This window comes from Mycteria americana, chromosome Z (genome assembly GCF_035582795.1).
Source record: "Mycteria americana isolate JAX WOST 10 ecotype Jacksonville Zoo and Gardens chromosome Z, USCA_MyAme_1.0, whole genome shotgun sequence".
Taxonomy (NCBI): Eukaryota; Metazoa; Chordata; class Aves; order Ciconiiformes; family Ciconiidae; genus Mycteria; species Mycteria americana.
In genome coordinates, this window is record NC_134396.1 from 30,185,077 (window position 1) to 30,199,215 (window position 14,139).

The 14,139-nt window shown below is 36.5% G+C and overlaps 1 protein-coding gene across 5 annotated transcripts in view; it reads left to right on the forward strand.

The window, feature by feature from the left end:
• Nucleotides 1–14,139, forward strand: part of DENND4C (DENN domain containing 4C) — a 77,591-nt gene that overhangs the window by 32,224 nt on the left and 31,228 nt on the right. For all 5 annotated transcript variants that reach the window (XM_075488206.1, XM_075488210.1, XM_075488207.1 and 2 more), the window contains 10 exons: nt 335–504; nt 2,063–2,304; nt 3,155–3,221; nt 3,896–3,954; nt 5,345–5,489; nt 5,848–6,023; nt 9,858–9,958; nt 11,448–11,666; nt 12,703–12,848; nt 14,028–14,063. In XM_075488206.1, coding sequence (XP_075344321.1) covers nt 335–504; nt 2,063–2,304; nt 3,155–3,221; nt 3,896–3,954; nt 5,345–5,489; nt 5,848–6,023; nt 9,858–9,958; nt 11,448–11,666; nt 12,703–12,848; nt 14,028–14,063 — 1,361 coding nt within the window. The remainder of the gene's footprint in view (nt 1–334; nt 505–2,062; nt 2,305–3,154; nt 3,222–3,895; nt 3,955–5,344; nt 5,490–5,847; nt 6,024–9,857; nt 9,959–11,447; nt 11,667–12,702; nt 12,849–14,027; nt 14,064–14,139) is intronic.

The window sequence follows — 14,139 nt, forward strand, 5'->3', positions numbered from 1 at the left end:
TGTAATAAAAGAAATGGCATATTTAAATAGCACAGGTAATTCCAAACTGGTTTAAAGTAAAAATCTTCACTAATTAGTTTTTACTATGTACTGGTTTTTGAGCAGTTACCAAAAGGGAGTGCTTCAGTATTCATACACAATTTTTAAATTATTGTTACTTGGATGACTTAGTCTTACTGTCAAATGAGAGACTTTCTTCTTCTGCAGGTGTAATCTTCAGTTATAAAGTCCAGATAAACAACAGACTTTGCTATATATTGTGGAAAACATATTGCTTACATTATTTAGGGCTTGCAGAGCAAATGTACTTACTTTTCCTTCTCCCATTCTGAAGGCTTAATTTTCAGGTATCCTCAAGAGAACTATGAGTCATTCCCACTGTCAGAATCTGTACCTCTCTTCTGCCTTCCTATGGGAGCTACTATTGAGTGCTGGGACCCTCAAACCAAATACCCACTACCAGTGTTCTCAACATTTGTACTGACCTGCTCTTCTGCAGAAAAGGTTTGGCTCCACACAGTGACTAGTTTTTGCTTTTAGTTCAGATGGCTGCTATGGAGATAAATAGGCATTGTTTCTTCTGTATTTGAGAAATACTACAAAATAAATTGTTAAATACTTCCCTTATAAAATAGTATTTCTTAAGCCTTCATATAAGACGGAAGTAAACCAAAACAGGAAATAGCTGGGAGAGTATGTGCTGTTTAGTCACATGTAAGCTGAACCATACACTTAAAACCAAAACTCACAGCGCGTGGATTTCCCTGTTCTTTCAAGTAAGAAGTTTCTGGGAATGGAAATGTGGCCTACGTGTTAGAGATGTTCGCTTATCACATGTGTTAGCAATGGTTAAGTTGTTATGGTTTTCCTATGGTTACCTTAAAAGCCACTTCTGTGTGAATTTGTGTAATTGGGCTCTGTAGGTATCTATGTGTGTGACTAGGAAAATAGTTATCAGAAAACAGCAGGGTGGGGAGAGGAAAAGTATGTGCTGAAAGGTAGCACGTGAAAGGCTCTGAAGAACTGATGAGCTCCAGAGACCAGTGATCCTGTTGAATCTATCACTTCATGTGAATTCAGAACACCAGCCATCTGCCGAATCTGTGTAAGGCCACCAGCACACAAGGGCACCAAAAATGTGTTGCATAACTCGGCCCACATGTGAGAAGGCAGTGTCTGCTATACACAGGCAGAGAATACAGGATTGTAGGTACACCTGATGAAGCAAGGGAGCCCTTGTTTGGGGTTGGTTTCCCAGCTGTTGCTTCAGCTTGCCAACTGTGTGTGTGTGTGTGAACTGCATGAGGGAATAAGTGATTGTAATGTGTGATTAGCTCTCTGTGACTAATAAACAGCAGTTTGGCTCTATTAGTGATAACAGCTCAACTTCTACTCTGCCTCAGTCCCCTGTCAGGGAAATTTATATACTTCTCCATTTCCAAACAACAAAAAAAGTCTTTCTCCAATATATTAATACTTCTTTTGCAAGGAGGAATGCAGTAGCTGCCAGTATTTGTCTCGGAGAGAATGTATACTATGGTATCCATCTTTCCCTGTTCTCCTTTTGCTAAACTTGCCAGAATAATTTAGTTAATTATGAAACTCTGACAAATAGGGAAGGAATACTAGAAAAGGTTGGTAGCTGTTTGGCTTGATAAAATGAGTGAAGTCAAAGCTAAAATAATTTTATTGTTTAGTGTGATAATGATAGGGGGATTTACTGAACAAAAGTATTTCATGAGGGGCTTTTTTGACCATAATGGTTAATGGATAGGGTTTTGTCAGAGCATGCAGTTTGGTTCCTTCCCTTTCAATTTACTGAGTACAAATATTTCATTGAGGAAAGTGCAATGAAAAAGGGAAGGAGAGGCACCAGAGTCCAAAGCATTTCATTTATAAGGATACTTTGTGTATAACATAAATGAAAAGTCATTTCACAAGCTACCAGCAAAAGCACTATAGTGTGTGTGCAAACACCAAAGACTTAAGGACGCTTCAAAAGTTCTAACCCAATCTCCCTTTAAATACTGGGTCTGCTCAGCTGTTTTTCTTCATCTTTTAGGTTTATGGTGCTGCTATTCAGTTTTATGAGCCTTATCCCCGGGAGCTGCTGACAGAAAAACAACAATTGCAGCTGGGTCTCCTGACAGCTGTAGAGAGGAAAGTGGTTACTTCCAAGTCCATCAATTCCAACAAATGCATCTGCCTTCTCTCACACTGGCCTTTCTTTGAAGCATTTAGAAAATTTCTTATGTTCATCTACAAACTGTCTGTCTCTGGACCTCATCCTCTTCCCATTGAAAAGTATGTAAAACATTTTTCAAGTTAATGTGGGAAGGTAGTTATATCAGCTCAGGAAGTCATGTGATTTATAAGTCCCACTTACTTAGTTGGTATATTTACTCCATCCTCTTGCTTGCACTGTATAGCTTATGTTGTACTGATAGAAATTATTGCTGCTTCTGTTTAATAGTAGTGGCTCTTGCAGTGCCAGGAAAGTGAGCTGGATTTTACTGTGGCTTTTCTGTTAGAATATGTCACGCCTGTTTACTTTTCTCTTAACTACGTGAAACACAGAAAATGGCTGAGCTATAACATACTTGCTAACATTTGCAGTCCTGCATTTTAGGTTAATAAATATAAGCTCAGGGACTCTGTGCATTAGCAATAAATATCTGTGTCTGTTTCCAAGCACTGCAACTAATGCAGATTTTGTGTGTGCGTAAACTCAGTAGAGGATGCTTTTCATGGTCCTAAAAGTTTACTGAAATATGATGTTACCTTCAAAACTGTATTAGATGTCTGGCAGTGAAGTAGATAGTTTTCTTAGCTAAGCCTTGTTAGAAACTCTGTAGAATGTGGTTAGGCTGCCTGGGATTTTAAATGGCTCGCCTAAATGCCAGTGTGTTCTTATCTTTTGCATACATATCTGAAGCTGCTAGTATTAATATTCATGCATGAAATGTGAGTGAATGAAGCGTCTTTGTTTCATTTGCATAAATAGGCTCTTAAACTTACCAAAACAGTAAATAAATCTTAACAGTCTTTCTAAAACATGGTACCATAGTAATTCCAAAATGTGATTAACGTGGTTTTCAGTCCCTGATTAGTCCCTGGTGCTGGTTTTCTAATATCTTTCTTGTCTTCTTTTCAGGCACATATCCCATTTTATGCACAATATACCTTTCCCTTCACCACAAAGGCCAAGAATTCTTGTGCAGGTAAGCAAAACATTTGCTTCCATTTTTAGTTACAATAATGGCAAGCCCTCTTTCTTGTTTTTGAAAGCCTGGCTTCTTCCTTTTAGGCTTTTTACTCAGCTTTGAATACCCATCTGCTGGAAGGGAGAGGGGAGGAGATGGGTGGGTTGGCCTTCTCTTTCATTGATATAAACCTGGGGTAACTTGGCAAAGGCAACTATTTCAGACTTCAGGTGGTGCGGACGGCAGCAGTGTCCTGCTTGCGCTTTTGAAATTTCTGCCATATATTACTCTTTCATTTCATAGGCACTATTTGCATTACCTCAGTGGGGGTTGTTTGTCTTCTGTCTTTCTCCCACGTGTCCACCCACTACTGTGGGTCAAAGCTTAGTCCCCCAGGGCACTGCCTCTTGTGCTTCTCTGTTTAATCACCTAGCAGCAGTTACACGTTCAACACTGAGTCACAGGCAATTTCCTGTAACTTCTGAGAATCATTTCAGTGACTAATACAAGCTCTGTTGACCTAGTGAACACAAGTCCCAAAGATTGTCTCTGATTTGCATCTCTTGCATGACATTGTAACTCTGTCTGCCAGGCAGTTTATGAGACTATGGATATACGTTTGTGTTGGAATATTATATTGTATTAACTTTGGAGTTGTTCATATCAATCACATACTGCTTTATGTGTTTCAGCTTTCTGCCCATGATGCATTAATATTGTCTCAGCCAGTTTCTACACCGTTGCCATTAAGGTATCATTATTAATGCTTTAAATGTATACTACTTGAAAAATCTATGCTACTTGAGGCAAATAGGAATGAGTCTTAAAAGGAAGCCAAACATTACTGAAGATTGTTGAAACTGTGATTATTGGATCTTATAAACAGAAAGCTCAATACGCATTTATAATATTATACAGTGTTGTCTTTTTGACATAGACCTGTCCCTTGTGGAAGAATAATATCACTAATTTTCCTGAAATAAAGATGAATTGCCACATAATTGTAGGAACTCTGAAGAAAGAAGCAGCAGGCTGCGAGGAAAAAAAAATACATATGTTTAAATATCTTCTATTTCCAGAATCTGTGTAATAAGCAAATTTTTTTTTTTTTATAGCATATATAGACTGTTTGTTTTTTTCCCTTTTCGGATACAGGAGAGACATTTACATCAGACAGTTATGTGATATCAGTCAATGCACAAGTGTGCAAATATTTTGGAAATTCAAACCTATACCTGAAAATTTGTGTTTGTGGTTGAAGGTTAATGCAGTCTTTGTGGATGCTGCCTGCATCTTCTAGGCTGGAGCTCCCTATGATTGTGACATGGGGTTTTGTTTGGATGGTTTTGTTGATTTTCGGTTTGTTTTTAAGTTAAAAACCAAAATATTCTCCCTTTTTTTACCCCCCCCCCCCCATCATATATATTCTGTATGCAGAAGAATCCCATGTTAAATCACATCTGTTACACAGCCTCTTAAGTGAAAAATTGCAGCCAGCCACCAAACTGGAAAGTAACATGTAAAAGCACTTTTCTAAGGACAGTATTTACACGCCTGTGCTCTTGCAGGTGTCATTACAATTCCTAAATGCCTACAGTCCGAACAAATGAAATGGAGTCTAAACTGTAGAAGCTAAAGGCATGTTGCTATCAGAATGATGGACTGATTTTACTTGACTAGTATTAGAATTTGATGCTGTGATTCTAAGATCAAATGGATACTCTAGTTCATGATTTTTGCCTGAGGTAACCCATCATATGAAACTACTGGCGTTATTTGTGCTAGGATTAGTTGTTAACCAGTTAGATCTGTTCTACTGTTACAAAGACAAGGTGCCTGCGCATATATGACAGAGAGTGCCATAAACAACACAAACTCGGCGGTAGCATGGTATAGCATATGTTTCTTTACCAATAGAATTTGAATGTAGGTTTCTTTGTGGCTGTACAAGTCTCATACTGAGGTGATAGCTATTGGATAGATAGGTAGATCTTTGATGTGTGGTAATATTAGCACCATTCAACTAGTTGGTCCCAAACAGTTGTCAGAAGTTTTGATAGTAGTGACTTTTTTTTTTTTTTTTTTAATTTTAAAATCCTGTAACATTCTTATTCTCTTCCCCCTTCCCACCCACCCCTTAGTGGAGCAAACTTTAGCACTCTGCTCATGAATCTTGGACCGGAAAACTGTGCCACTCTGTTACTCTTTGTATTACTAGAAGGCAAGATCCTCCTCCATTCTCTTAGACCAGCTGTGTTGACAGGAGTTGCTGAAGCTGTAGTAGCTGTAAGTACAAAGTGTTCTGTACAGTGAGAGAAATCAGTTCAAACTCCACAGTTGTTACAAGGCTTTTTTAAGTTAAAATGATTGATGCACTAAATGATCATTTTTCCCAGCGATAGCATTTAATTAAAGTGCCCTAGCATGTCTTATTATTTTAACTATTAGAATGATCAACATTTTTGCATAGATAACTAAGACATGTGCTGTAAATAAGTGGTCAAATGTGAAGACTCTTTCCTGACAGTGTTACAAGGCTTTTAGCAATTTCATTTCGACTTGCTGCATGTAACTTCTTGAGTTTTATTGTTCAGTGTCTGTTGCCTTGTTTTAATGCATTGTTTTAATTTAATTTTTCCTTCAGATGATATTTCCATTTCAGTGGCAATGTCCATATATCCCCCTCTGTCCTTTGTCTCTGGCTACCGTACTCAGTGCACCTGTTCCATTTATTGTTGGAGTTGACTCACGATACTTTGATCTGTATGATCCACCACAGGATATTGTGTGCATTGACTTAGACACAAACATGGTGTACATGTAAGTTCTATGGAGTTTTTACATTTATCTGTAGATGGAGAGATTGCTGAAATGCTTGGGAGATAAAACTATTAAACACTGTTTTATCCAATGCAGTTAGTTTCTTGCTGTCCTTTGTTCTTTTTCTCATTTCTAATGCTTCATATCAAATTAAAACTTACTAAGACAAGGGTCAGCATTTGGCACTGCCTATAAAAATGTGATGCAGATGTTGCTATAAATTTAGTAACAATGCTAATGCATTCTGGTTTGGTTTTCCACTTCTAGTACTGCTTATTAGGGAAATGGGACAAAAGCTTTGTTTGGCCTGTGTTCAGTGACTATTGATATGAACATGAGCAATTCAGGACCCTTCATGACAGCTTTTGATGCTGTCTTGCACTCGGGGCACTTTATGTTAGTGTTAATAAATAAATTTTTCTCAAGTTATGATGGCCAAATTTTTGGTGAGATCAGTCAAGCAAAATTTGGTGTCTTGACTACATTCAATCTAAAATATTCTCACTTAATAATTATGTTTGTAATGCTTTTCTTGAATTGAGGGTGTTGCATGAAGAGTTTCTTCGCACCTTCTTGAGGAGAGGCTAATTTAGAGTAACTCTTCTGTTTTTCTGTAATATATGTAAATGAGAGTACAAATAACGGAATTGAAAATTCAGTTGTTTCAGGTGTTTAATTTAGTAACTTTATGAATTACCTTTCCATTTTAAATTAATTAGATCATAAATGGAAAGAGGCATCTAAACTAGTTAAAGATGAGGGTGAACATCACTAAATAAAGTGCACATCTTTTCTCTGTGAAAATATAGTTTTACTTTATTTCAAGTCACTTTTAAACTCTTGACTTTTGTTTTTACTAACTTGAGTTAGAAGTAGTCATTTGATCTGTGTGTCAGTTGAATGGTTTCTTGATTTTCATTGTGTCAAAAGGACCCTTCCTCTACTGAAGCAAATGTTTCTTTTACATTACTGAAATGCTTTCTTTTATTAGTAGCATCAAAGGAAATAGTAAACAGTGGAGTCGATTGTATTTGTTTTTTCCTCCATCCCCTAGGTCCCCATTAAAAACCCTGCAAAAAGCATTTTCGTCACTGTATATCAAAGTATTATGCCACCAAAAGAATAATGATAATAGGTGTTGTGAAATAAGAATGTATTGAAGAAACTCAAGGAAGATAACTTGTTTATATGAAGATATTTGCAGTGAAAAATACCTGAATGTTTTTGTTGATGAGTAGAATGGAAGTTGAAGACTGGGTTGCAGAAAAATGAAGGAAATAAACAGGGGATTTAGCAGGGAGATAAGGATGTCAAGATTCTGTTGGGATGACTGCTAGAAAGACCAAGTACCAACCTTACTTGGATTGGTTACTGAACTGAAAATCTACCAGTGGCTGACCTCTTATGAGGCACTCAACTGTAAAGATTTTTGCACCTTTTCTTTTACTGTCTTATGAGTCTTATAAGTCTTATAAGTCTCTTTCAATAGTCAACTGATGTTTTTCTTTTTTGCTGCCCATTTTGCATATATCTCATCTGTATCACTTATTTGACTTCCAGAGGAATTTGACATCTGTAACATTTGAGTTAGGTAAATGTGAGATGGTGGTACCTGCATTATAAAACTTTTTTAACCTGGAAATGAGGATATTCTTCAATTTCGGAGATGTGTTGGTAAAACCAAATCTCCATAAAGCACTTTGTGTTGAAGATCATACAGAATTCTAAAATACTACGTTATTAGTGAGTAAGGATTAATGTTCCATTTAATTTTATCCACATCTCTTTCTGCCCCTGTTTATTTCTGTGGCAATGCTGCTTTTTTTTTAGATGTAAAAGCATTTAACAGCACTGTTGCTAACTTTGAAAGACTGCATAATAGAATAGCATTTGAAAAATTCAATATTTTCTAGCACATCAGTCTGTCTGTCTAGTGTCTTTTTAGAGCAAGTTTGCTGCTATCTTCCTTATGATAGCCTGAAGCTTTATTTACTGCCAAAAACTACTGAAGGCCTTTTATTGATTCAGCATCTTCCTTAATGCCTTTTTTTGGATGTTTTCAACTATCTCTGTGAAAGTAACACTGAAAGCTGGTTAAGGAAAGTAGCCTTTTTAGGGCAAAGATTTGAGAGTTTGTTTTATTTTTATAGCAGGATTTTTTTCCTTGCGTTTTTGGAACAGTACCACTTACATTGTTTATAGGCATGCCATTATGGTGGGGAAAAAAATGGGCAAAGGCATCCGTAAGCATGCGTTTTTTTCTTTAACTTCTGAAACCTTGGCTTCCTTCCTAAGATAGTTCTGTGTTGATGCCAATTGAGCAAATAATAATTGAACACACGTTTCACTGATGCAAAGTGCAAAACAAGCAGTGACAGCATCAGCTCGGATAGTAATAACTGATTAGGCCTTGTGGCCACAGGGTTTGTTGTACTCCCCGTTACAGCAATTCTCCTCCACCTTCTGCCTTCCAGAAAGAGGTGTAGGAGTTCTCAGGATTTACTCCCTACTCTCTCTCTCTTCATATCCAACTGCTTAAACAAGGTCTGGCATTGTACCCATTGTCCTTCTAACAAAGATGAGCATCCCTTTAGGCCAATTTATCCCATTGCTTAATCAACCGCATAATTTTCAAACTGGGAACTGAATTCTCAATCTTCCTAGACCCTGCTAGCCTGTGGTTGAAGCTGGAACTGAAATTACCATAGACATGTTACAGTGTACGATATGACCGTAAAGCTACCAGACTGGTCTTCCAGCACTATGCAGTAACAAGTACATGTTGTATTCCAAACTGCCTTTATTTGTATCAGTAGCAGTATGGCAGGTTTATGGTAGTATAGACTTTCCGTAGTAACCACATACAGATTAGTGTGCTTAAATTATATTAGCAAGACTGATAAAAATTCTGAAAGGGAAACCAGCTAAGTGAAACTTCAACTAAAAAGTCTAAATCAAATCTTAATGCAGATCCTCCTTACAGACTGGAGATAACTCTACTCATAACTCAATTTATACTGTTCTGTATCGGAGGAAATGAAATTCTGAGTTATGTCACTCCCATTTTTTTATTTTTGACAAATAGGGACAGTTGGCAAGATTTCTTTTAAAAATAATTTCTTTTTTTTAGTTACTACTGTCCTGGTTTCGGCTGGGATAGAGTTGATTTTCTTCCTAGTAGCTGGTGTAGTGCTGTGCTTTGGATTTTAGTATGAGAATAATATTGATAACACACTCATGTTTTGGCTGTTGCTAAGCAGTGTTTACACTGGTCAAGGACTTTTTTTCAGCTCCCCATGCTCTGCCAGGTGCACAAGAAGCTGGGAGGGGGCACAGCCAGGACAGTTGATCCAAACTGACCAAAGGGCTATTCTGTACCATATGATGTCATGCCCAGTATATAAACTGGAGGAGCTGGCCGGGGGGCAGTGATCACTGCTCAGGGACTAGCTGGGTGTCGGTCAGCGGGTGGTGAGCGGTTGTATATATATATATTTTTTTTTTCCCTTTTTTCCCTCCCTTGGGTTTTGTTCCTCTCTCTCTCTTGTTGTTTTCCTTCTCATTACAATTCATTATTATTATTACTATTATTTTGTTCCAATTATTAAACTGTTGTTATCTCAACCCACGAGTTTTCTTACTTTTGCTCTTCCGAGTCTCTCCCCCATCCCACCGGGGGGAGTGAGCGAGCGGCTGCGTGGGGCTTAGCTGCCGGCTGGGGCTAAACCACGACAACTGCATTCTGAAAATGAAGCAACTTAGGGCTGTAGAAGCTATTCTTTTTCATATGGTCTGTATTTTATATACCCTTTTTATCCCTCCCATGTGTTTTAGATCAGATGATAAGAAGAGCACCAACTGGAAGCAGTTTCCTAAGAAGCCGTGTAAAAGTCTGCTCAGCACCTTAAAGAAACTGCACCCACAGCTGGCAGCAGGTGAAATATATAAAATAAAATGGGAAGGGGTAAGAACAGAAACTGCCTAAAGCAGGGAAAGTAAATATTCAAAGAAAACTACTAAATTTTCTGATACACACCTACAAGTCTTAATTATAATTGGTATATAAATGTAAGGACTTCCTTCTATCATATGTGGTGTGAATTATTTTTATGGACTTTTATTTTCTTTGCTGTGACTTCTTAAAATTTGAGCTTTTTGTTTAGCTTTTACTCATGATTAAATTATTTAAACAAAGATTCAGCTAAAACACGTTTGGATCAAATCAATATTCACAGTTCTGATCAAAAATAATAGAGGAAATGGGGATATGGGTAAAATAATGTTGAATATCTCGACTGTTGTGCAGATACTGCTGAATATCTCAGGTAATGACTTTTCTACAAAAACAATTGAGTAGCTAAATTTTGATGAGGCATTTTGTCAAAAGAAAAAGAAAAATGACCATCTTCAGCTTAATGACTTGGACAGGTGAGAGTGAAGTTGTAGCTGACCTAACAGTTTTCGGGTATTGCTTCTTTCTAACTGTAGATAGGCTCTTTAAGGTAAGTTGGTTCAGAGTATGTTAAGTTGCATCATTATGGAGAAGGAGACAATGATAGCCTCATAGGTATACAAGATATATAAAATTGGTAAACTATGGAAACAGAAAAGTGCATTAATTAAGAGGTAGGTGTTCTTGCCTCAATTTTCTATAATTCTTTTTTTTTGCAGATAGACTTTACTTCATCTGTTAGAAAACCTCAACTTTTCTTTTGTTTTATCAGCAGGGTATGTCATGCAATCTACCTAATACAGAACGACTTCCTAATTTTAACTCAAGCAAAACCAGTGGTCTTTTTTAGATAGATAGTTTTTCTATTTTGGCAATATTATAATAGATATGTTATGATATTTATTTATATTTATATATAAATATTTATATTATGCTAATTGATATTTTTGTCATAATAAAAAAGTGGAACTATAATTTTCAGCGTACCTGCTACTGTTTTTTTTTAAGAGTGCAAGAGTAAACTCAATGTTATCTACTTGTTTCTACACTTTGGTGCACTAAAATGTTAGAATTTTGATTTGAAAAATAGTTTTAGGCCCTTTCTTTCTAGATGTGCAATCTTCAGAACAGGGAAAACATAGTCCTTTGTGTTTGTGTTGATATATTACTGAAAGACTACATTCATTTGGGTATGTGGTAACATTAACTCAGCTGAGATCCTCCTCGTTGTTTCATTTCCCAGAGGGCTGGATGAGTTAGAAAAACACATAATCAACTCTTGAGGTAACCTGCCTTTTATATGGGCCAGAGCAATTGGAAAATAATCACAGGATTTCTAATGTTTGTCACTTTTGAATACGGGCAAGTAGAAAAAAGAAAAAAATCCATCTTCAGCGTCTTGCAGCATCCGAAGTTACCTGTTCGAATGCACTGAATTTTAATATAGGATTTTATGTGTTGCTCATTGCTAGTTCACAGGAAGACTCAAGAAGGCTCTGCAGTGGAGATGACTCCTATTGAGGCAGATTTCTCCTGGCAGAAGAAGATGATAGAACTCGAGATGGAGATCCAGGAAGCTTTTCTCCGTTTCATGGCATCCATTTTAAAGGGTTACAGAACATACCTCAAGCCAATCACGCAGGCTCCTTCAAATAAAGCAACTGCTGCTGATTCCTTGTTTGATCATCAAGGTGAGGGTGAGGCAAACCAGCTGCTGATAGCATTGGCAGTGTTACAACTTTAGGGTTGAGGAGCTGCTTAACTTTAAAAGGCCAAAGTTCCCTTTGGCTGTACCATTCTTGGCAATATTTAAAATTGCAGTTGTATGAAGTTAAACTATTCAAAGTTTATTAGAACATGGATATATGCACATAGAACTGAAATTTTGCAATAACTCTGGTATTAGAAAAGCTGTCTTTCAGTAGCATGATGCCCTCTCTGCGTGGCATATTCTGGAAGGGCAGCTTTTGAGAATGAAAGAATATTTCTCAATTTGTACAGAGCAAAAATGCCAGAAGCCTGGTAACGAAGAGCAAAGTAATGTTCTTGATATAAATGGGAAGACAATAGAGAATGGGGCAGAGATCAGAAACATAACAAAACAATTGTTGGCAAAGGTCATCTTATTTTCCTCATCTTATGCCCTTAAGTTTTCAGATCTGTTCATGAGTTGAATGCTAGCTAAAATGTCACAGGTGTTTTTGGTTTGTATGTGGTGGTGGTATTTTGGGGTTGTTTTTTTTTGTTTGGGGTTGTTGATTTTTTTTTTTTTTTTTTTAATTACTGGAAGAGAGATTTGAGAAGAGATTTTTAGCCAAAGGTTTGGAAAGTCTTAATATTTTCAGGCCCATCACCTCTTAGGATAACATAATTTTTATTTTAGTATAAAATAATTTTTATTTTAGTATTGTTTTAACTGTTGGATACTTCTGCTTTTGTACAAGGTCATCATCTCCTTTTTCTTGCACAAAAAGTCAACAGACACAGTGAGCAGATTACATGGGGGTGATTGCTTGCCAAGTATTGTTAACTATGGTGAAAAATAATAATTGAATAAAAGCTGTATTTTAATCTTCTGAATGCAAGTAGTGATAAGTAGTTGTTTTTATTGATAAAGCCAACACTTTATGTATTAGCACTTTAAATATTTTATGTTCACATTGTGTATGTTAATTTCTTATGGAACTCATAACTGGTATTTAGTTGTGTGTTCCTTTTTATAATCAGGATTTTTAAAAAGCAGAGACCGTGCCTATGCAAAGTTCTACACGCATCTCACCAAAACACAGATATTCAGCCGCTTTATTGAAGAGTGCAGTTTTGTGAGTGACAAGGATACTGGCTTGGCATTTTTTGATGACTGCATAGAAAAGGTAAAAAACATGTAGCAATACTATTAAATTATATGCTTCTGTTCCTTTTGTGTTATTGTCCTGGTTTTTAGTTTTAAAGGTAGATACCCTCTGCAGCAAGTGTTTTGAGGGATTGGAATTCTTGGTGGTTATTGCTGAGTCAGTTTCTTCCTTCATCTTCTTGCATGGTCATCATTTTCCGTGTTGATGCAGGAAACTTTCATTAAAGCCCAGTAGGACATCAAGCTATAAGATAATGCGAGAAATACCAGTAGCTGACACTTTAGCACAATGCCATCCATCTCTTCCCTTTAAATGTTAATCACCCTCCCTCTAATGTGGAATTATCTATCAGTGGTCATCTCTATTGTTGCTCTTTTCTACACAATTTAAACTTAAAACACCAAAACATGCCTAGTGCTCCACTTGTGGTCAAAACTGATTTATGTAGATAAGATCGCCTTTTGTTGCCTGTATTTTCTGTGAGAAAGACTTCTGTAACCCATTCATGTTTTTTGAAACAAAATCTCTTCAGCATGGTTCTGGTCTGGTTATTGAGTTTATAGCTTCATCTGTAAAATGCCAAGTTCACAATATAAAAATCAGGAGCTAGAGAATTATATGTATTTTTTTAAGGTGTATATATATGATTCTTCCTGGACAGAACCTTCATTTCCATACCAAGTTCTTTTAGAATGAGTCTTTGATTCAGTATTGACTCTGATCAAATTAATACTTGTAAACAGACCACAAAATAAGTGTTTAAAAGTTTCATTTTTCTTTCTGCTGAGTATGGGGCATACATCTAGAGTAAGCATCTAGAGTATACTTCATTTAATATTGTTAGAGATTTGATATTATTGCAGGTTGTTAATGTGTTGCATACTTAAATCATCATATTGAAAATATCTGCAAAACAGCAGTTTCTTTCAATTAAACTAAATGAAAGCACTTTGATAGATTTAGGATTTTGTGTATTTAGTAGATAATGTCAACAGATTGAAAGCATGCTGATTACTGCATTTTCTTACTTTCAGCAAAGGAAGCATTTGAAAAAGAGATTAATTCCTTCTACAGTAATACGAAAATTTAGTGTTTCTTATTTACTATTTCAGTAAATGACATGGCTTTAATATAATTATTTAGGGTTTTTTTTAAGTTGAGAAGAAACTCTGATTTTTTTTCCCTCTCTTTTCCCAGCTCTTTCCGGATAAAGGAACAGAAAAAGGAGAGAAGGTACTTTGTCCTTCAAAATGTTTAGGGATACATGATCATGAAATAAAAGTGGAAAGACAAGGCTGTGGACTTGATA